General features: G+C 48.8%; 3 protein-coding genes across 5 annotated transcripts; 1 reads left to right on the forward strand and 2 right to left on the reverse strand.

The window, feature by feature from the left end:
- Positions 1-324: 324 nt before the first annotated feature.
- llph (LLP homolog, long-term synaptic facilitation factor) lies at positions 325-1,727 on the forward strand. Its single transcript, XM_078787706.1, has 3 exons — positions 325-450; positions 679-911; positions 976-1,727. Exons 1-3 carry the CDS (start codon positions 365-367, stop codon positions 1,137-1,139), a joined length of 483 nt encoding a protein of 160 aa, XP_078643832.1. The 5' UTR covers positions 325-364; the 3' UTR covers positions 1,140-1,727.
- hcls1 (hematopoietic cell-specific Lyn substrate 1) lies at positions 1,176-5,620 on the reverse strand. 2 transcript variants are annotated; one of them, XM_078787690.1, is made up of 15 exons: positions 5,490-5,619; positions 5,022-5,105; positions 4,862-4,935; positions 3,706-3,829; positions 3,537-3,647; positions 3,250-3,304; positions 3,069-3,179; positions 2,877-2,987; positions 2,756-2,811; positions 2,613-2,682; positions 2,385-2,533; positions 2,225-2,317; positions 1,780-2,083; positions 1,605-1,670; positions 1,176-1,539 (listed from the first exon to the last, which is right to left on the reverse strand). In XM_078787690.1, exons 2-15 carry the CDS (start codon positions 5,103-5,105, stop codon positions 1,403-1,405), a joined length of 1,545 nt encoding a protein of 514 aa, XP_078643816.1. In that variant the 5' UTR covers positions 5,490-5,619; the 3' UTR covers positions 1,176-1,402. The 2 variants fall into 2 exon arrangements, with proteins under 2 accessions (XP_078643816.1, XP_078643814.1); XM_078787688.1 differs by having other exon boundaries at positions 2,877-3,179; positions 5,490-5,620.
- Positions 5,621-6,881: 1,261 nt separating this feature from the next.
- golgb1 (golgin B1) lies at positions 6,882-20,408 on the reverse strand. Of its 2 annotated transcripts, none has more exons than XM_078787714.1 (17): positions 20,199-20,408; positions 19,322-19,574; positions 19,135-19,248; positions 18,776-19,060; positions 18,575-18,688; positions 17,074-17,707; positions 16,908-17,005; positions 15,216-15,273; positions 10,297-15,133; positions 9,819-10,230; positions 8,766-9,761; positions 8,488-8,681; positions 8,258-8,417; positions 8,090-8,190; positions 7,937-8,026; positions 7,799-7,868; positions 6,882-7,725 (listed from the first exon to the last, which is right to left on the reverse strand). In XM_078787714.1, exons 2-17 carry the CDS (start codon positions 19,562-19,564, stop codon positions 7,588-7,590), a joined length of 8,544 nt encoding a protein of 2,847 aa, XP_078643840.1. In that variant the 5' UTR covers positions 19,565-19,574; positions 20,199-20,408; the 3' UTR covers positions 6,882-7,587. The 2 variants fall into 2 exon arrangements, with proteins under 2 accessions (XP_078643840.1, XP_078643843.1); XM_078787717.1 differs by having other exon boundaries at positions 6,883-7,725; positions 7,955-8,026.
- Positions 20,409-21,975: the final 1,567 nt, after the last annotated feature.

Consider the following 21,975-nt stretch of genomic DNA (forward strand, 5'->3'; position numbering starts at 1 on the left):
GTCGTGATATCCGGGTGAAAAACATCCAATCAGAGATTGTAGCTTTTAGACGTGCAACTGCTAGCCAATCAGAGGTCGTAATATCCGGGTGAAACACATCCAATCAGAGATTGTAGCTTTTAGACGTGCAACGGCTAGCCAATCAGAGGTCGTAATTCCCGGGTGAGAAACATCCAATCAGAGATTGTAGCTTTTAGACGTGCAACGGCTAACCAATCAGATCGCAGCTTCTTCGGTGAGGGACATGACTGTTCTAGCTCTGTAAACACGTGTCTATCCTTTCTACCCACGGAGCGATTACAGCAGCAAAAGCGTTCCGTGTAAGATACTTGACTTTTTGTGTTTTGTTTGTTGTGTAAGTCACATGATATATGTAACTTTTAATACACGTAATACGCGTTGTCTATCCTTTCTACCCACGGAGCGATTACAGCAGCAAAAGCGTTCCGTGTAAGATACTTGACTTTTTGTGTTTTGTTTGTTGTGTAAGTCACATGATATATGTAACTTTTAATACACGTAATACGCGTTAGAAAGTAGCTTCGCAACCAGATCGCTAAGGAACTAGCTGATTGTGGCTAAGCTAAGTGGAAGTTGGCAAAATAACTCATGTTCCGTGATGCTTGTTATGTAAATACATGTTATAATAATACTACCTGTTATATTCTGCCTTAACAGCACATCACCAAAAATGGCCAAAAGCTTGCGGAGCAAATGGAAGCGAAAGATGCGAGCAGAGAAGAGGAAGAAGAATGCTCCCAAGGAGCTAGCCCGACTCAAACAAGCCCTGAGCCAGGACAAAAAAGCGGATGCCATCATGAGCGACATGCAGGAGATCGCCATTGTGGTGCCGGCTGAAAAGATCAAGAAGGATGCAGACGTTGACGTGACAGAAGGCGGTGGTGATGATGGTGAGTGAGGCTTATCTTCTCTTGCTTTGGAAACCGGAAATGATTTTTAATTTTCCTTTTGCAGAGGGGAAAATGGACTTGGACAGCAAGCGGAACAAGAAGACGCTCCTGAATGAACATGGACAGTATCCCGTATGGATGAACCAGCGACAGGCCAAGAAGCTGAAAGGCAAGCGGACGGTGAAGAAGGGAGGCCAGGTCAAGAAGAAGAAGGGCATTGCCTGGTGATGCAAGATGTTTGCTTTCCAAAGACTGAAGATGATATTGTCCTTAATGATGTTTATTGATCGATATAGACAGTCCAATGTATTTTCTGGTATTTCCTCACCTCTACTGCCAAACTAAAGATGCTTGGAGCAATATTCCTTTTCAAAACACGCAAAGCTCAGAATTCCTTTCGACTCTCTAGAAGATCGATTTATCGGATTTATTGGCGTACGAGCGACACAAGCTTACACGTGGACGTGACCGGACGCTGTGGTTGGCGTCGCTCACTGCATCAGCTCAACGTACGCCGCTGGAAAGAGGCCAGTGCGTCCGTGGCAACGTCCCTTCCACCATCCCTCGTCGATCATCTCGATGTCGGTGATCACGTCGTCCGGATTGAAGGAGATCTCGTCGGTGTCCTCTGCGGAAAATGATCTGATACGAGTGCATGGGAATTGAAATCAAGAAATAAAAGTAACGGCGTACCTCCTTGGTAGTCATAAAGCGCTTTGGCGTGGACACCGCCTGACAGGTCTTCGTAGTCGCCGGTAGCTGCAGGGACATTTAATTGCATTATAATCATTTTAATAAATCATTTTTTGTCAGATATTTCCATCTTGTTATTTAAATCTCCTGAGCTCTTGTGACTGTGATGCCATACCCGGCCAGGCCGGAGGGGGCGCTGCGGCAACCTCCTCGTATTCATCATCACCGCCGTACTCCACCAAAGGGGGCGCTGGAACGACTTCCTCACACTCCTCGCCTACATCTTCTGACGTCACTTCATCATACACGCCCATATCCTCCTCCTCCACAGGAGGCGCTGGTGGAACCTCCTTGTACTCGTCACCTTCGTCATACACGACAATATCCTCCTCATCCTCCTCTACCATGGGGGGCGCCGGGTAGTCCGGGAAACGGTCTGAACGTGGAGGCAAGGCTGGAGGCCCCTCCTCGTATTTTGGCTGGAATAGTTTCAAAGTAGTACTTTAGTTTTAGTGCAAGTGATTTGTATGGCGCAATGGCGACCCCTTGTGTTGGGACTTTGCATTACAAGCATTGTGTACATTTAATGGCAGAAGGAACCAAAAATGGGAGCTTCTGACCTGTGGTTTGGGTTCTTCTGGCATGTTCAGGTACATCTGTGGTGGGGATTCACATTCTACTGGATGAAGATGTTCCTCTCTGAGCTTCTGCTCCTGCAGGAAACATTCAAGATGGAAGGAACGAGGTGGTAACCTCGCAAGGAGGTCTTCGTGGGGTCACCTGTTGTCGACGTTTGGCTTCCTGTTGCTCCTTCTTCTCTCTGTTGCTCCTTCTGCTTCTTTCTTCTTCTACTCTCCGCCGGTCCTCCTCGTCAGAGGCCTTGGCCAGGCTCTCGAAACGAGCCTTAAGCTTTCCCGCGCCTCCGGCGGCTGCAACAGACACGATGACGAGGGAAGATGGATGAATTTTTGTGATCATTCGAGCTTCAGAGCGAGATGAGGAACTCACCGGCTTCCACCGGTTGCGTCTTCGTGTACGCCGAGGCAGGAGAATCCACATCGGAGAAGCCTGAAGCGCTCTACAGAAAGAATATCACGTTCGGACCTCGGTGCTTCAGATGTTCTCCACGTCTTGACGCCATCTTTACAGACCTTATCCATGCGCTCCGACTGCACACCGTAGCGACCGCCGAAACCTGTTGCGTAATCTAAACACACACCCCCATCCGTCAGTGAGCTGTCCCGAATCAGCGAGGTCAAACGGTCACCTCACCTTTTTGGGATGAGTGCTTTTCCGTGTGGCCCGAATACTCGTACCCCATGGCAGCTTTGTCCACCTTGTCCTTCTCCGTGCCGTATTTGCCTCCGAAACCTTTGGAGTAATCTACCAGGGGCCAAAAGAAGGGGGGGGTGAAGGTGAAGTGGAGGTCAAGAAGCAGTGGGACGGGTGGGGGGTGGGACTGGCCTCTCTGAGACTGATGCTTCTCTGTTTGGGCTTTGTAGTCGTAGCCAAGAGCCGCCTTGTCCACCTTGTCCTTCTCCACCCCGTATTTGCCCCCAAAGCCTTTGGAGTGGTCTGCACGGGGACACGACAACACGGGAGACACGGACACGTACGAATCCTTTTCCGCTGCTGATTCACTCACCTGTCTGTGACGTGTGCTGCTGGACTCGTCCTTTGTACTCGAAGCCCAGCGCAGACTGCAGGGACACGTTTGGGAAGTCAGGAAAAATCCGGGAAGATCCAATAAAACGACACATGATGCAGATCCAAGTGCAAGTGCAAATAAAAGTAATACTTTTTAGGTTTTTTACTATTTAACCGGTTCTGTCCTCTTGGCTGCTGTGCAATGTAAATGTCCCCACTGAGGGACAAATAAAGGGACATCTAATCCAAAGCAGTATGTGTACAGACGTGTGGAAGTCCTCCCACCTTGTCCACGCGGTCTTCCTCTAGCCCAAACTTCCCTCCAAAGCCTCTGGCCGCATCCTTCTGGGAGCTGTGCTGCTCCACCCGAGCCACGTAGTCGTGTCCCACGGCCACCTGCACGTCCACACTCATGTAAGCCACCCCGCCACCGCAACGATCAGGTCCACCAAACCTTGTCCATGCGGTCCCTCTCCACGCCAAACCTCCCCCCGTAGCCGTAGGATGCTTTGGCCGTCTCCTCCTGATGTTTCACCTGCTGGTGCTCGGCGGCCACCGTGTGTCTCAGCTCGGCAACGCTGCAGTCAAAGAAAGACGGAGCGGCGACCAGTTACACTTCTTCCATCTTGCCAGCTGGAATGTCCTTTTCCACCAAAGAGCAATTACATATTTCATAATAATATTTCATTCATAATGACGTCAAATACGGCGACCGATCTACATAAGAGCAGAGCTTCTCAAATGGTCTCCACGCATTTTCAAAAGGTCACAGGTCATGACAGACTTTATCTACAGCTTTTTTTCCATTAATAATAACATTTTTATTAAATGAATTCTTCAATTTTTTAAATATTTTTAACACATTTATTTATGTCATTTTATTTTTTTACACTTTTAATTGGAAACATTTTTATTTTAATGTATTTTTTTGCAATTTAATTACATAATTTACATTTTAAGTCACTTTTTGTCTACATATTTATTCAAGTCATTTTTATTTAATGTTATACTTTTATTAGTTAAATTTTACTTTGTTTTTTTCACTTTTTACATATTTTTACTCAGTACAAAAATGACTTAAAAATACATACAGAATTTTTTTTTTAAAAAGGACAGTATATGGTCAGTATAAAAAATAAAAATAAATGTAAATAAAAATGAATACAAAAATTGTACAAAAATTACTTAGTGTAAAACAATATTTAAAAATATATAAAATATCTGTATTTTTTTATTTTTACATTGTCCTTTTTATGTCTTTTTTTACCAATTTTATTTAAATCTTTGTGTAAATTATATGTATTAATCTCTACTGATTATTTATTTCTTCATTTAAGTGTTTTATGTATATGTGTTTATACTTTCATTTAAGTGAACCCAAGCAAAAATAGAGGTAAATATATATGAATATATGAAAAAGACCAAACGTACAACGCCCATGCAGTATAAACGCCAGTACTATACTTCATGTCATTTTGGCTCGGTGTCTGCGACCAACACCGTTTGACTTTAGGGTAATATCACTTCCTCTTCCTGTTGTTGCACAACATCTGCTCATCATCTTGACCAGCACGCACGAGCAGACGTGACACCACCCACTAACTTCTTACCTGATGTGCTCCTTACGGCCCGAGCCGTCGATAGTCTTGGCCCCCCACCTCTGCTCCTGCTCCGACACATCATTCTGAAACAGGAAGCGGTTGCATCAACCTCTCACACACACACACACACACACTGCAGTGCAGGAAGTCCAATGACAGAAGAGCATACTTCAAAGTCGGGGTCCGTCTCCCAGTCATCGCCTTCTGCAGCCACCTTCATGCTCACATTGTGGCCCACCACTGACTTCCACATCTGCAGAAACACACACACAAACACACACACACACACACACACAGGGACTTACTCATATTTCCATGGTTGGAAAAAGTAGCCACCCTTACAAGTCTCATTTCCCTAAAATGATCAACACTAACATTTAACAGTTATTTTAAAGTATTAAAATCTATACTTCACAATTGATACAAAAACATTGTGTACTTTATTGCTATACTCTTCCTGTTACATTACAATTATTACCTGATTAGCTAGGGATGTTGACATAAAGTGCATTCCTTTTAAAACTTCCTGAACAGTAACATCAGCACTTTTCATTCAGTCATCAAATATCATATTTTCTACATTATGGAAGTTGAAATAAATGACAAAACAATGTCCGTTAAAAGAGACATCCATTACCTTTCAGTCGGGTCTTTGCAATTTACTGGATTTCCAGATTTCCGCATCGAGTCGACGTGACGCCACAAAAGCCGCGTGAACGAGCACAGCAAAGCGTGAACGCGCCTTGTCAACTGAAAAAATATTTGATATTTTAAAGTTGTTTTGAACTAAAACACATTCAGTGCTGAATTTGAAGGAAATTGGCTTTGGGGTGCTGCTTTCAAGTACGTTCGGACATCAGAAACTTCAAAGTCAGTCAATGTTAATGTGATATTAGTATTGGAGATCGATCAAGTATTGGGCTTGGAATGCTGCATTCAAGTACTTTCGGACATCGTCAACTCCAACGAGGGTCATTCCAGTAACAGTGTGTAATTCTATTGGAAAGGGAATAAAGCATATTGTTTGTTTATTTCGGCCTGTTCCCGATTATCTAACCCTATTGTACTTTTGAGGCTATAAGTAGCTAAAAGCCGTTTATCAACCAGGAAACGTGTACTTTGAAGCCGATGAGAATGTTCAATTTCCGCAATACCGAGCTGCAACACTAGAGGGCAGAATTACTGTGTGGATATCAGTCGCGAGCCAATATTGGGTTTACAACAGAACAAAACACAAAACAGAATCAAATAAAATAATCAAATAAAATGTGCAAGTCGTATTTTAAACAATAAAACGGTGTGGCACCGTTTGTCTTGTCAATATTTCACTATTTACAGTGTGTAATAATAATGTAAACATGTGTAATATTAATTTGTCAATGTAAATTTTCACTGTACTTGGCTATATAAAACTTCAAATATGATCCCGCTCTAGATCGCGTTTTTGTAAAGAAAGTAATAAATGTTCAGTTTCGTGAAGACAGTCCTGAAAGACAAGTTATGTTACTTGTAATATTGCGGTCACAAGGCTAAAGCTAATATTATGAGATGACGTGATCAATTACCTTGCATAACGAGCCCATAGCTGAGCTTTCATAGCTGAGCTCCTCTCATTCCGTGTGGAAATTGTATGTTTTTGGCTTCTTTTGTCCATCTTCCCCACTCTTTTGGAAGTCTTAAGTTTAGAATAAGTACATTGGAGGCTAACTAGTTCGCTTGCTAGCTTGCGCTGCTGTTACGGGGATTCCGTAGCCTTCAGCTAGTAGATGGAAATCAAAATAATAATAGTGTAAAAGTGTCTATTCAGACCAGGAAAATATTATTAATATTTAATCCTAATTTGCGGAAAAATACTGTAATGACTCTTAGGGGTATTATGTGTTGTATTTGCGCATGTGTTGCAATGGAGAGATATGTTCCGGTGTTGGGAAGGAAAAGGGGTGACGGACAGGAAGTGAGACAGAACCCGCATGTTAGGGAGTTGTAGCCCTTGTTAGGAAGCTTGGTTCTTTTGACCTTAGTAAAAAACCGGATGTTGTTCCACCCGTCTGGTCTGGTGTTTGGATGCGCGTAGAGTGTTACAGTATTATTGTCATGTCTGAGGTGAAACAAAAAAATCGGAAAGCACACTTTTGTTCCCACTAAAAATATCCTTTTATTATTTAAATGCCGTTTTATGAAGTAAAAATTAGAGGCAATTATCGACTAGAAACCACTTTTTGATTTTGATTTCATGTTTTCCTTTGCAGCCCTTTAGATTGGTTATATGTAGAAAGTGTTTGATGGTGCATTTCAAGCAGAAAAACTAGACTACATTAACCCTAGCATGGTTGACAATGGGATGGATATTAGAGGGAATATGTATCCAGGAAGAAGCTTATAGGCATAAATATCATCCTAACGGGATTCACATGAGGGAATGTTGAAGGAATGAATTTCACCATACCGGGTTTTTGTGCATGTGATCACATGACCTAAAGCAAACCTCTCACCATTATACACGGCGAATATCTGGATATTCTTTTCCAGAAAAACCTCGTCCCTTTATGGCAAATGTTAAAACAAAAGCAGCCCCCCATTCATCTACACTCACTTGTCAGTTTATTAGGTACCCCTCAGTCTCTGACGGGCGTTCCTAATAAATTACCAAGTGTCATGTAAGCGTCCGTCCCGTAAAGTGCAATGTTTGTGTGCGGAATCCTCGGTTCGGCAAGGCGCCGTCCCCTCCATGTCCGTCACAGGAAGCCGCCCACGCACAGCAGCAGCAGCACGTGCACGCTCAGCAGGTAGATGCTCAGCAGCAGCGGCGTGCGGCGACGCCAGCACATGCCCGCTCGCAGTGCCCGGAGCACGCCGGTGCCGCCTCGACGCGTCTGTGGGGCGTGGAAAAGAATCATTCAGGGTGGAAGAGAGTCACGCGTGGGGAAAATGCCGGCGTGTACTCACCCGGGTGACTCTTCCTTCTGGCGCCTCGATGAAAACGGCCGCCTCGGAGTGGTCGCCTTGTTTGGATTGGCTGTGAGCAAATGAATACAAAAATGTGAGAAGATGTGACTTTACGTCCTCCATTGGGATGCATGACACCTCATCTCCTCCTTGTACCGCCTGAGTCGATCCTGCGCCTCCATGAGCTGCTCCTCCGCAGCCAGCCTCTGTTGCGTCTCCTCCTCCAGCCTGAAATGGACAACATCATCTCGTTTGAATCATGCAAGTTCTTCCATGGATCCGTGTTGGTACCTCTGCTGCAGTTCCGAGATGTTGGAGCGAGACGCGTGAAGCGCTTGGCGACTGTTCTTCTCCTGAGGAGCTCCAGGAGCGCTGTCTCCTTCCCGTGAGGCCTTTTTTAAAGGAGCGAATGAAAGGTTGGAGTTATGGATAATGATGTAAGATACCGTTTTCATGCACCTCTCTCTGGTCGTGTTCTTGCTGGAGTTTGGGCGTGTGCGCGCGGGCCTCCTCCAACATGGCGGCGAGCTGCCGCAGCTGCTGGTCGCGTTCAGAGAGCGCGCCGAGCGTCTGCTGCTTGAGTTGCTCTGCCTGAGCCATCCAGTCCACACGCTCCAGTCTGGAGGAACAAAGCGCTGGTTTGTTGTCACCTCCACGTGGCGGACATGGATTTGGGTTGGACGTCTCACCTGAGCATCTCGATTTCCTGCTTGTCCACCTGCACCATGTTCTCCAGCTGCCTGATGGCACCCACCATGGCTTGGTTCTTGTTCTTCTCCTCAAACAGCTCCTGGCTGACTTTGATCAGCTCTCCTGCTCCCAGACGAGCCAGCTCGGACTTGTGCGTCTTCAGCTCTGATGTTTGTGCTTGAAGCTGCTCCAGCTGCCGGAGAGCAGAAGATCATTATTCCGATTATTCCGCTCAAGTTAGAACAGAAAGTGGAAAGACCTGGAAGGAGCCACTCACCAGTCTCTCGCGGTCATTCTGGAGAGCTTGCAGGGCATTCTTCAAGCTCCATACTTCTCCAGCGGAGCTTCCGGGGCTTCCAGCTTTTTTCATCTCGTCCAGCTTCATCCTGAGTTCTTGGACTTTGTGTTCCGCCTGGTCTCTGCTGTCCTGAAGCGATGCCATGGCTTTGCCGAACGACTGGTTCTCTGCTCTCAGCTGCTCAGCGGCCTCCTTTTCTTCTAGGAGCTTCTGCTCCACGGCCAGCAGGTCGCGGGCCAGCTCCGCCACCCTCTCCTGAGCGCTCTCGGACTCGGTGCGCATCACGCCTCCCTCCCAGCGCAGCTCGGTAAGTTCTTTGGTCTTTGTCTGGTGCTCCTGCTGCTCCCCGAGGAGCTTCTCCTCCAGGGCTTGTGCTTGCTGTCTGGCCGCCTCCAACTGCTCCCTTAGCTTCTCGACTTCAGCTCCCGGAGCCTGGGCGGCTTGTAACGGGGTCTCAGCTTCCACCTTGGTACTGCTCCTCAACGTGCTCTCCAAGTCGTTGCGCTCCTTTTCCAGGGATGCAATGCGCTCTCGCTGCGCCGCGAGGAGCTGCCTGTGCTGGGAGTCCTTCAAGCTGAGAACTTGCTGGAGTTCATCACGGTAGCCGTGGAGCTGAGCAGACAGTTTGCCCTTTTCCGCGTGAAGGTCGTCTCTCTGGACCAGAAGAGAGCGCAGCTCCTCCTTGAGGGTGTTGCTCTCCCGTGCAGCCTCCTGGATCACATCATCCTTGTCCATCATGACCTGCAGGTGTTTCTCCTCCAGCTGCTTGTACATGCTGAGGACTCTGTCTCGGTCCTCCTGCAAGGAGCCCATGGCATTTGTGAAGGAGCCCAGTTTGGCATTGCAGGTGTTGATCTCCTCCTTGGACCTTTGTAATTCTTCCTTGGAATCTCGCAGTTCTCCTCGTTTCTGCTCCAGCTCCTCCTCAGCTTCCCGTGCCCTGGCGTCTGCCTCCTTGCGTGCCTCCTCCGTGGCCTACCAAGTCAAAGCGTTAGAAGGTGGACTCAGTGGGAGAAGATGTTCTGGTCTTACCTGTACAACAGCTTGCTCCTTCTCATCCAGCATCTCCACTTCCCTCTTCTCCTTCTCATGCAACTCAGCTTGTAGACGCTCCGTCAAGGCCTTGGAGGCGTGGAGGTCAGCCTCCAGTTGCTCCAAGGTGAAACACAGACGCCTCTCGTCCGTCTCCCGCTCCCTCAGCTCCGCCCTGGCTCGGCCCACTTCCTCCTGCAGCTGAGCCACGGCCTCCTCCAGAGCGCGAGCCCTCGAGTTGTGGCTCTCCACCTCGTTCTTCAGGAGCTGGGCTTCGCTTTGCACAGCCTGCAACTCAGCCGTCGTTTGGAGATGCTCGGCACGCTGCTTTTCCGCTTCCGCTCGGCTCTCGCTTAACTTCTTCTCCGCTTCTTCCAGATTCAGCCTCAATTCCTGGTCTGCTTTCTGTAATCTGCAACACGGAAGAATGTCAGGTAACCATGGAAACGTCAACTTGGCATCATGGTGCAAGGATTACCTGTCCACCGACAGCTGAAGTTCTTCCTTTAGAGAAGATTCTTTCTGGAGGTTCTCCATCAGCTCCTTGGCTCTGCTTTCAGCCTCCCGAACCTCAGCCTCCTTTCCGTGTAGAGCATCGTTAAAGCGAGTCTCCCACTGCCGGGTCTCATCCAGAACGCGGTCCCGGTCGTCCTGCAGCGACGACATGCAGCGCGAGAAGGCGGCCAGCCTCGCCAGGGACTCGTCCAGGCGGGCCTGCATCTCCTGGGTCCTCCGCTCAGCCGCCTTTGCAGTCTCCCTGGCCTCCAACGTGGCTTCTTCCTCCTTCTCTCTGTCGCTGTACGCCTCCTCCAGTCTGAGCTCCATCTCCTTCAGCTCGGCACCGAGACGGAATCTCACAGAGTCCAGGGTCTGCTCCGCCTCGGCTTTCAACAGCGCTTCTTTCTGTTGGAGACTCTGTTCCAAAGTGGTTTTGTCAGCCATGACCACGTTGAGATGTTCCTTGGCTTCACCCAGGTCTGATTTACAGCTCGCCAACTCTGCTTCCAATCTTCTGAGGTCTTCCTTGGTTTTGGAAGTCTCATCTTGGGACTGTTGGAGGTTTTTGCTGAGCTCACCGTGGCCAAGCTGCAGCGCCTTGGCCTCCTTTCCCAGCTCGCTGATCCTTTCTTGGTACTGGATGGAGTCCTTCTGGAGCTGGCGGACCTCCATCTGCTTCTCCCTCAGGAGTTCCTCCAGCTGACGGGCTCGACTCTGGCTGCCTTCTTTGATTCTCTGAGCGGACCTGAGCTGCTGTTCCAGCTCTCTCTGCCTCCCGGTTTCGGCTTCAGTCTCGGCTCTCTGCCTCTGGGCTTGCCTCATGTCCTCCTCCAGGCGGGACGCTCGATCCGTCTGGGCTTCGACCTCGGCTTCGAGGTCGCCGCGCTCTCTCTCCAAGCGATGCACCTCCTGCTCAAGTTGAGCAAGGAGCTCCCGGTTGCTGGCCGCCTCCTGTTGGTAGCCTGCGATGCTCCCGTTGAGTTGGGCCAACTGGTTCATCAAACGTTCCTCCAGGTTGTCCTTCTCGCTTTCAAGGCTTCTGAGGAGCTCCTTGAACTGTTCTTCTCGCTTGGAGCCCTCCTCCATCAGATGGTTTTCCCTCTCCTTGCTCTCGTGCAGACAGCTTTGCAGGGAGGCCGTAAGGTCCGACTTCTCCTTGCTCTCCTGGAGATCTTTCTCAAGGGAGGCCAGTCCAGCCTTGAGCTCGGTTTCTCGTTTTTGCCAGAGTTCCCTCTCCGAATGAAGAGTTGCCTCCAGCTCTCCAACTTTGGTCTCTAATAGAACCTCTTGTTCTCCTGATGACTTGGAATTTATCAGGTCATCTGGATTCTCGCCGAGGGTGCTGGTTTCTTTGGCCTCTATGATTTCGGTCTCTGGGTGCTGAACCTCCTCAAGAACTTTGTCAGCGTTTTTTCTCTCCATTTGGTCAAGTTGTGTCTTCAGGTCCTCAAGAACTTTGTCAGCGTTTTTTCTCTCCATTTGGTCAAGTTGTGTCTTCAGGTCTTCAATCTCTTGTCTTAAGCCGTCTCTTTCCGACGTTCTGGCGTCCAACTCAGCTCTTATCGTCTGCAGCTCACCTTGAAGTCCTGGAACATCTTCAGGTTGAGCTTCATCCTCTGGTTTTGCTTCTCTGCTTTCCTGCCCCTCTCGAAGCCTTTCGGTCTCCTCCTCCAGCTCCAGGATCTTCTGCTGCTTCGCTTTGACAAACTTCCTCATTTTGTCTTTCACCGACTCTACCTCCTTCTGAGCCTCCTCTGCCTGCCTTTCCGCTTCCTGTTTGGCGGCCTCGTTGGACCTCACCTTGGCCGCCAGCTCCTTCCTCTCCTGCCTGGCGGCCTCCAGGACTCGCCTCACACGCTCCGCCTCGTCGCTCACGTTCTCGTAGGAGCGGAGTAAGCTTTCGTACTCTTCCTTCATGCCGCGGACCTTCTCCTCCCATTCGCCGCACATCCTGGACGCCTCCTCTTTGGCCAACTCGCCTTCTCTTTGACATGCGTCCTTCTCGCTGGCTATGGCCTCCATGGCCAGTTTGAGGCTCTCGCAGGAGGAGCCCAAGCTTTGGTTTTCCAGCAACATGCGGTCAACCTCATCAATCAGCTTTGCGCGTTCCGTTCGGAGCTTCTCCAGCTCATCGTCCGCCACCTGCATCTTCTGCTGCAGCTCTGCAAGGAGGCTTTCACTTGAGGCTAGCTGCTCCTTCTGACTTTTGTTCTCCTTGAGCACCTCCTTGCGAGAAATCAACGCCGCCTGAAGCTTCCGCTGAAGCTGTTGTGTCTTGGCTTCGTCCTTGTCCTCCTCGAGCTCCACCTTCTTGCTTTTCTCCTGTTCGGCTTTCAGCTCCTCTTCTAAGGAGGCTATAAGGCCATCTTTGTGCTCCACGGTGTCCTGCACTGAACGTAGGAGAACGTTCTGCTCACAAAGCTGCTGGCTGAGCGCCGCGATCTCCGTGTTCTTGTCATCCAGGAATTTCTTGAAGTCTTCAACTTCCGCTTGAAGTTCTGCAATGGAGTTGGAGGACTGGGAGGAAGCTGCAGCGGCAGCAGCTCCCATTTCCGCTTTCAAGGCCTCAGCATAGAACTCGGCTTGCTGGTACTTCTCTCTGAGGTCCTTCATTTCTGCTGAGAGGACCTCAAGCTGTCTTTCGTTTTCACGCAGGGCCGTCAGCTCCTTGCTAACCTCCTGGAGGTCCGTCTCCTTCTGGGACAAAGCAGTCTCCGCTTCCTGAAGCTTATTCACCAGCTTCAAGTTCTCCATTTGCACACTTGAGATCTCATCTCCAAGAGCTTTCATGGTTTCCTCCTTTTGAGGGGACGAGACCTTGCACTGCTCAGACGGTTGGTCTTGCTGACCACCAGATGGCGGCTGCACCGAGTCCGTCTCAGATCCGGCAAAATCCACCCAGTCCTCTTGGCCCCAGTCAGAAGATGTGGCCTTCTCTAAGTGCGGAACCAGGTCCTTGCTCTGTGGAGGTGGCAGCTCCTCCTTCTGAGGATTCATATTATCTTCTAATTCCCTCAGCTTCACGAGAAGAACCTCATACTCGCTACTCTGCACCTCAAAACGTTCCATGAGCTCACCGTATTCGTCCTTGTGCTGCTTCAGCTGATTCCGATGGTGTCTGTCTTTCTCCTTGGCTTTGCGGATGCTCTCCTTACGAGACTCTTGGGCCTCCAGGACTTTCTTCTGCAGTGTTTCACACTCCGCCTCCAGAGAGGCCACTTGGGATTGCAACAAGCTGTTGTCAGACGGCGTGTCGGACTCGCCAGGGCTTTCGGTTTGCTCGCCACGCGTTTCAGCAAGAAGTCGTCTCTGTTGGCTGATGGTGCTCTCCAGGTTCTCGATGACTTCGTCTTTGGAGAGCACTGCTTGCTCCAGCTCCAACAGTTTGGCGTCCATGTCCTCCAGTGACTTCTGGACTTCTGGTTCCACTTCTGGAACGTTTGCAGCAGTTTCAGATACGTCTTCTTTTGGGTTCTTCACCTCCATCTCCAGGTCAGCGACCTTCTTCATGAGTTCTTTACGTTGCATGAGCGCAACCTGCAACTTCTTTCTTGTGATGGCCAGCTGAGTTTCCATCTCCTCTTTGGCCTGACGTAAAGCCTCTGGTTCCGCATCCGCGGTCTTCTCAAGTTCTACGAGCTGCTCCTTCAGTTTACTGACTTCACCGTCGACTAAGACTCGCTCTTCTTCTGCGTGGTGAAGTTTTGCAGACATGCTGTCGCTGAGCTCGGTCATCTGCTGCTCCTTCTCGCTGAGGCGAAGCTGCAGCTCGCAAATCTCAGAGTCCTTCTTCGATAAAGAGTCGCTGTCAATCGCCGATACCTGCGACTGCTCCAACATGCTGCTCTCCATATCTTCGAGCTTCCTACCCAGCTCCGAACATAAGAGCTCCTTGTCCTCCAGCTGTGAGCCGAGCAAGCTGGCCTGGTTCTCCTGCTCAGAAAGGGCTTGGCGAGCCACTTCCAGGTCTGCCTGTAGATCCTGGATCTTCAGCTCCTTGGCGCTACCGTCGATGTTCAGAATGTTAATTTGTTCTTCCAGAAGGTTGATTTCAGCGCTGTGCTTCTCAGCCACCGAGCTGCTTTGCTGGGTAACATCTAGCAGTTCTTCTCTGGCACACCTGAGCTGCTCTGCAAAGTCACTTGCCTGAGACTCAGAGTGCTCCTTAGCAGCAGTGAGACGTTGCGTTTCTTCTTCCAGATTCTTCATTTTCTCCTGGGACCATGAAGCCGCCTCCCGGAGGGTTTGCAGTTCCGCTAAAAGTTCGCCGTACCTCATTTGGAGCTCGTCGGTAAGGCCTGAAGAAGAAGAACCATCTAGTGTAGAAGCACCCTGCGTAGTCTCGTGAACCTCAACCGTTTGTCGGATTATCACGGAAGAGGACGTGACTAAAGTTGTGGAGGTTTCCTGCTCCATGCTCGTGGTCTCCCATGACTGCATGTGGCCAAAGTCCTGCATGATGGACGGCCACTCCTGGCGTCCATCCTGGTTGACAGCTTCTAGAAGAGTCCAGCTGCTGTTGCTGGTGACCATCTCATCAGAGGAAGTCCCTTTGGATTCTTCATGGGAGTCATGATGTTCGATAAGTTCGGGGCTGCTCTCATTGCCGGCAGAAATGGAGAGGACTGACATGTCCTCCGCGACCAGGGTGGTCTCGTCTTCTTGGGTGTCCTCCAGGGAGTCGAGAGGTGTTGCGGCGTTGTTTTCGCTGTCACCATCTTTGCTCTCGTGGACGTTTTCAGCTGTCGTGACGTCACTCGTGCAACCTTCTTGAGGCAGTTGGTGCGATTCGTGTTGCTCCAGGTCCCAGATGGTGGCTAGGGAAAACCACAATGGTCCAAAAAGTCAGGAAAAATAGCCGTCTACTTGATGAAAAAAATAAAAACTATCACGCTGTACCTTTCTCAGCTTCAGAGGAAACCTCGGCTTCTGTCTGCTGTGAAACCATCTCAGGAGGCTGAACAAAAGCAAGAAAGATTTTGTTTTCAAAGCATGGTACGCAAATTGCCATGGGGGGACATGAATAAAAATGCTAAACAATTAGCGCCCAACATTTCAAAAAATTTGTTCTCAATCAGAAATAACTCCACAATCTTTATTGCTCTCTGGTTCTACCATATCTTACTTATTGTGTGGAAATATGGGCTAATAACGATAAAAGCAATCTTCACTGGCTAAATGTACTGCAAAAAAAGGCCAGTAAGGATAATTAATAATGCCGCCTACAGAGAACATACTAACTCCTTATTTCTAAAATGACAAATACTTCAACTTGCTGATATAGTTCATCTTCAAACAGCTAAAATAATGCATAAGGCTAAAAAATTAGCAATTAGCTAAAAATGTCATCCAGTACTTCTCTACAAGAGAGGAGAAATATGATCTTAGGGAAGAAGTACATTTGAAACACTTCTATGCTAGGACTATGTTATGCTAGCCATAGCATTTCAGTATGTGGAATCAAACTATGGAATGGATTGAGTAAGGAAATCAAACATTGCACAGCGATGAGCCAATTCAAGAAACAATACAAGCAGTTGATGTTTGCTAAATACAAGGATGAAGAGTCTTCAACCATGATGTGCTATATATATATATATCACTATATTGACACTTACTATGGTACCCATTATGTCATTGGATGGTCATATCACCTTGTACTTTGGTATGTGACAAAAAAAAAGCAGGAAGTGAACAAAAAATATATATTTATTAAAGTAAAAAAATAAATAAATAATAAATTAAACTATATTAGGAAAGCAGGAAGGAACGACATTTTTTAAGTAAAAAAATTAAACTATATTAGGAAAGCAGGAAGTGAACAAAAAATATATATTTTTTAAAAAGTAAAAAATAATAAATTAAACTATATTAGGAATGCAGGAAGTGAATGAAAATTTTCTTGAAGTAAAAAAAAATACTTCAACTATATTAGGAAAGCAGGAAGTGAACAAATGGTTAGCGCGCAGACGTCACAGCTAGAAGACCAGGGTTCAATTCCACTCTCGGCCATCTCTGTGTGGAGTTTGCATGTTCTCCCCGTGCATGCGTGGGTTTTCTCCGGGTACTCCGGTTTTCCTCCCACATTCCGAAAACATGCTAGGTTAATTGTCCATAGGTATGAATGTGAGTGTGAATGGCTGTTTGCCCTGGGATTGGCTGGCCACCAGTCCAGGGTGTACCCCGCCTCTTGCCTGAAGACAGCTGGGATAGGCTGCAGCACCCCCCGCAATCCTTGTGAGGAAAAGCGGTAAAAATGTTATGCAGTGAGTGTTTTATCTGAATCCCTGCACTGTATAAACCCTCCCATGTACAGTAGGTGCGTGTCAGGATGAAAGCGCTACCAATTGATGCTTTCATTGTGGCCGGTTGTGTGTATTTTTGTGTGCTTGGGGTAGTGTTTGTTACACTTTGCCCTTGAGTTCAATTGAGCCTGACGCCCCTGGTCTGGAGGTGTCAGTGCAGCATAAACGTCAGCGTGGAGAGCTGAAGGTCAGATTAGCGAGTGGGTCAGTGTCGGAGGGATTAGCGGGCTCACTTCCTCCTATGACCTGCTTGCTGTCACGTCTTGTCTGACTTTGTACTTAATACCTGCTTTGTCTTCTTAGGAGGACTCGCCGGGTCATGTGGCCTCTCCAGCTGCTGAGTCTCGGCTTCCCCCTTCTCAGCGGTGATCCTGTCCAGTTGTTCTGGAAGCAGATTGTTTTTATTGTTTGTGAACACAAAAGGACATTTCCGAGAAGATGAAAGCTCTCACCCTGAAGAGCCTCCATGGTGCTTGTGAGCTCAGCACAACGTCGCTCGCCGTCAGAGCGTTCCTCGTCCAGCCTGGTGACGTGTCCCTCAATCAACAGGAGCGTGTCCACGACCTCGGAAAGATCTGCAAGCTTCTCCAATGGTCGCACTTCTTGAAAGGCGAGATGTTGCAAGCGCTGCCAAACCTCGGCCAAGATGTCACTCTTCTTCTGGGAGTCTTCCTGCTCCTCTTGAAGAGAAGCCAGCGCCCGCTCCAGCTTGTCCACTTGGGATTTGGTCTCTTCCAGGCTGCTCTGAGCGGCCTGGACGGCTTGTGACTCAGCCGCTCTTGAAGACCTAAGCTCTCCTTCAAGGCGAGCTATTTCTAACTTGTCTCTCTCTGAGGTTTCCTGGCACGCTTGGATGGCCTCTTTCGTCAACCTGGCAACCTCCGCCTTCTCCTTCTCCAGGCTCATATTAAACGCGTCTCTCGCGGAAGTCAGCTCGCTCGCATGCCGTGCTTCAGCCTGGGCCATCTCTAGCCGAGCCTCCTGGAGGGCCGCTTCCGCTTCGCTGGACCGTCGGGCCAGTTCCTCCCTCAGCTTGACGGCCTCGGTCAGTTCCACATCCATTTGCCGGAACTGGGCCGTCAAGATCTGAGTGGATGAGCAAATTGTGGTTTCAAGCGCTTTCATGGACAGGTTGAACTAACGCGGGGCTCCAGACTCACTTTTCTTAGGAGCGGCCACTCAAATCAATATTCATGTATTCATATTCATGTTAGTGAATATTCTTGTTTCATTCATTCATTCATTTTCTACCGCTTTTCCTCAAAAGGGTCGCAGGGGTGCTGAAGCCTATCCCAGCTGTCTTCAGGCAAGAGGCGGGGTCCACCCTGGACTGGTGGCCAGCCAATCACAGGGCAAATATAGACAAACAACCGTTCTTCGGGCGAGCCAGCCAATCACAGGGCCCATATAGACAAACAACCATTCTTTGGGCGAGCCAGCCAATCACAGGGCACATATAGACAAACAAGCATTCGTCGGGCGAGCCAGCCAATCACAGGGCACATGTAGTAGACAAACAACCATTCGTCGGGCGAGCCAGCCAATCACAGGGCACGTATAGTCAAACAACCATTCTTCGGGCGAGCCAGCCAATCACAGGGCACATATAGTAGACAAACAACCATTCTTCGAGCGGGCCAGCCAATCACAGGGCACATATAGACAAAACAACCATTCCCACTCACATTCATACCTATGGACAATTTGGAGTGGCCAATTAACCTAGCATGTTTTTGGAATGTGGGAGGAAACCGGAGTACCCGGAGAAAACCCACGCATGCACGGGGAGAACATGCAAACTCCACACAGAGATGGCAGAGGGTGGGCCAACATTTTGTTTGTTGTTTATTTAATTACGAAGCACATCTCCACTCTGACTGTGCTCATTGTCTTTATGCTACTCGCTCGCAGTCTGGAGCCCAGAAATGGGAATGTGAATTTGGGAATCTGCACCTGTTTTTGCTGATCTGCACTGCTGACTTCCTGCTGCAGCATTTCCAGCACTTGCGAGCGTGATTTCAAGGCCTCCTCGAGCTCCTCACAACGCCGCTGTGCTACAAGCAGCGCCTACAAAGGTCCACCAAAGAAGATGACCATCAGAGCGTGTTTCATTGCAGATTTTAAAAAAAAAACAACAAGTGTGCCATCTTAAACCTGCTGGATCTCCCCGTCCTTGGGCGGCTGGGTCGTGGCCGCCAGCAGCTCTTCTTCGTGCTTCTGAATCTGCTCCTGGAAACGCACGTCCTTCTCGCACACGACAGCCTGCAGGAGTTTGATCTGCTCGGCGTGAGCGGCTTCCTTCTCCACCATCAGCTTCTCAGCGGCGTCGAGTCGTCCTAGCAGCTGGTTGCTGTTGGCCATCTCCTCGCTCAGCTTGCTCTGGAGCTCGTGCACGTCGCCGTCTGCGGCCACGTCTCTGGAAAAAGAGATGTCGGGGCTCTGGTGGACACAAAATGAGATGGAAAGCTTAGGAACTGGTGGAAATGGTGGAATGCTGTCTGGTTAATACTTACTATTGCTCCTTCTTGTCCCTTCAGATCAGCGATCTGTTTATTGAGTGCAACCATCTTGGCTTTGGCCTGCAGTTTGAGTTTATTAAAGCGAGCCTCCCCCGCCTCCCTTTCATTCTGCCAAACAAACAAAATCCGACCAATGAGTCGGCGCCACAACATCTTGCCAAGTGTGGAACGTGGTGCACACCTTAAGCAGAGCATCCGTGCCCGCCAGCTGCGTGTCCTTGTCCCGGATGAGCTCCTTCAGCTGCACCACCAGCTGCTCCAGGTGGGCCAGGCGCTCTGTCGCATCCTCGGGCGCCTCGGATTCCGCAGGTGCTTGGCCCCCATCGGCGGGGGGCTGAGGCGTGAGCTCGTCCTGTTGCGAGTGTCCATCTTGGCCCTCCTCTCCGGAGAGCTCCTGGAGGACTGTGGCCAGGCGGCTCAGCATGAGGACGGCACTGCAATGGGAAGGGGAGGCCATTTTAGGGTCGACACTTTATTCCATCAAAACAACACTGAAATCCAGCGCAATTATTATTTAAATACAAACAGTAGCAGTACTAGTACTTCATTTGTATCAAAAGTATTTTAATGTATCACTACACATCTGTGTGTCCCTAATATTGAGGCCAGTATTCTAAAGATAATTTGTCAACCAATACGTCTGTCAGAGTTTCACTTTTCCTGCCAGCTCACATTGACTGCGATCCCTTAGCAAAGAATTCCGGACTAGAACGACAATAGCCGAACTTCCCCGAACACAGCCTTTAGTCCATTGCGGCTGCGTCACCGTACACATCAACAGAGGCGATTCTTGCTATTACGAAATTGAACAGAAAACTCCCCCGCACAGCTTGACACTAAAGCCTTAAGAATGCATTGGACGTGATGGACTATGACAAAACGGAGGGGGGAGCAAGGAATTATTTTGTTTACTGTAGCTTCCGTGTGAAGGCTAGCTAGCTAGCTAACACTCGCCAATACCCTCCAATATCCTTCCTCCAAATCCCGGTGAATGTCTTTCGTCTCTTCGGGAAGCCAACAAAGCGGCGACGCTTTAAAAGAGATTAAATTTGACTCACCTGTAAGAGTGCTTCTTGGTGGATGTTTGTGCTTTATCCGCTAATATTTCATCGGATGGATTTCCAGGCAGCAGAGCCACATCACCAAACTCTCCCGGAAACAAAACTTCCTCCGCGCTAATTGGACGAGAACGGTAAGGGACTGTGTGCAAAGTACCACACGCCACATATTGCGTTCGCTCCACGCTGGGGCTCGTCAATTAAAAACGCAAAGATGAGTCACACATAAAAAATAATAAATTGTCCCCCCATACAGGAGAAAGATAATTCAACAATGTCTAGACAGGACCTGAGAGTCGACTTGATCGTTAGCAACTGCAGGCAGCTGGGGAGGAGCCTGGCGTTGTTCGCGCACTACACCACCGTGTCTGTGGAGTTTGTGGGTCGCACGGTGCAGTGGATGGTGAACGCGGTGAAGTGGATGACCGTGATTTCACGCTGCACAGTGTCCGCACTGGAGTCCATCCACAGGCAGCTGCGGCGCTTCTTGAGGACCAGCGTGGACCAGCATCCGCCGTGATGGTTATTTGGAGGATGGAGGAAGAAGACAAGGTCATCCATCAAGTCCTGAAATGTGACCTTGGGATAAGTTTAGGTTTATGACAGAGATAAAAAAAAAAAAAACACCAGCAATTTTGCAAAAGGGACAAAAAAAAATGTCTCAATGACTGAAGATCATAGCACTTACTGAGACTGGGCCGCGCTGGGGGATGGGAGGGAGGGGGGCGGGGTGCTCCGACACGCTGTGATGTACCAACCAGCTTGCTTTTCCAAGCATTTACATGCAATTTCTCAATTGCAATTTTGTTTTGTTAATGTACGTATGACAACAAAGTTGTTTTTTTTATAATATGTTTGCATTCATATCTTCTACTTTTAAACTAACATACACTGTGTATGTTTCTGTTTGTTGAATATTATGTGCAAGTAAGCATGTGTTTTTTTATTTAGAGCAACATTTCCTCGTGTATGGTTCATGTGGCCTCACAGCTAGGAGACCAGGGTTCGATTCCACCCTCGGCCATCTCTGTGTGGAGTTTGCATGTTATCCCCGTGCATGCGTGGGTTTTCTCCGGGTACTCCGGTTTCCTCCCACATTCCAAAAACATGCTAGGTTAATTGTCCATAGGTATGAATGTGAGTGTGAATGGCTGTTTGTCTATATGTGCCCTGTGATTGGCTGGCCACCAGACAGAAGAAGACAGCTGGGATAGGCTCCAGCACCCCCGCGACCCTCATGAGGAAAAGCGGTAGAAAATGAATGAATGCTAGTCAGGGCTGCACGGTGGTTAAGTGGTTAGCACGCAGACCTCACAGCTAGGAGATCAGGGTTCAATTCCACCCTCAGGCCATCTCTGTGTGGAGTTTGCATGTTCTCCGGGTACTCCGGTTTCCTCCCACATTCCAAAAACATGCTAGGTTAATTATCGACTCCAAATTGTCCATGGGTATGAATGTGAGTGTGAATGGTTGTTTGTCTATATGTGCCCTGTGATTGGCTGGCCACCAGTCCAGGGTGGGGACGGCTGGGATAGGCTCCAGCACCCCCGCGCGACCGTTGTTGGGGGGGGGGGGGGGGGGGGGAAGCGGTAAAAAAAAATGAATGAATGAATTCAGCACTGTAAACTATGGTTTGTAAATAAAGCACATATTGAATCATCATGCCATCTTTTTACATAGCGTGTCGCAGATGCAAATCCACATGGAGTGATTGACACTTGTGATTTGCCAGCATATCTGCAGAGGAAGCGTGAGCATCCATTGTAATGTGTAATGG

The sequence above is a fragment of the Doryrhamphus excisus genome, linkage group LG2 (assembly GCF_037039965.1).
Source record: "Doryrhamphus excisus strain RoL-2023G ecotype Guam linkage group LG2, RoL_Dexc_Guam_v1.1, whole genome shotgun sequence".
Lineage (NCBI taxonomy): Eukaryota > Metazoa > Chordata > Actinopteri > Syngnathiformes > Syngnathidae > Doryrhamphus > Doryrhamphus excisus.

Coding starts and splice junctions, on each gene's coding strand:
- llph (XM_078787706.1), top strand. CDS start 365: ATGATATATGTAACTTTTAATACACGTAATACGCGTTGTCTATCCTTT. Junction 451..678: donor CAGCAGCAAAAGCGTTCCGT/GTAAGATACTTG, acceptor CTGCCTTAACAG/CACATCACCAAAAATGGCCA. Junction 912..975: donor AGAAGGCGGTGGTGATGATG/GTGAGTGAGGCT, acceptor TTCCTTTTGCAG/AGGGGAAAATGGACTTGGAC.
- hcls1 (XM_078787688.1), bottom strand. CDS start 5,105: ATGTGGAAGTCAGTGGTGGGCCACAATGTGAGCATGAAGGTGGCTGCA. Junction 2,318..2,384: donor AAGCCAAACGTCGACAACAG/GTGACCCCACGA, acceptor TGTTTCCTGCAG/GAGCAGAAGCTCAGAGAGGA. Junction 1,540..1,604: donor GCTTTATGACTACCAAGGAG/GTACGCCGTTAC, acceptor CATTTTCCGCAG/AGGACACCGACGAGATCTCC.
- golgb1 (XM_078787714.1), bottom strand. CDS start 19,564: ATGCTGAGCCGCCTGGCCACAGTCCTCCAGGAGCTCTCCGGAGAGGAG. Junction 15,134..15,215: donor TTCCTCTGAAGCTGAGAAAG/GTACAGCGTGAT, acceptor GGTTTTCCCTAG/CCACCATCTGGGACCTGGAG. Junction 8,191..8,257: donor AAGAACACGACCAGAGAGAG/GTGCATGAAAAC, acceptor CCTTTAAAAAAG/GCCTCACGGGAAGGAGACAG.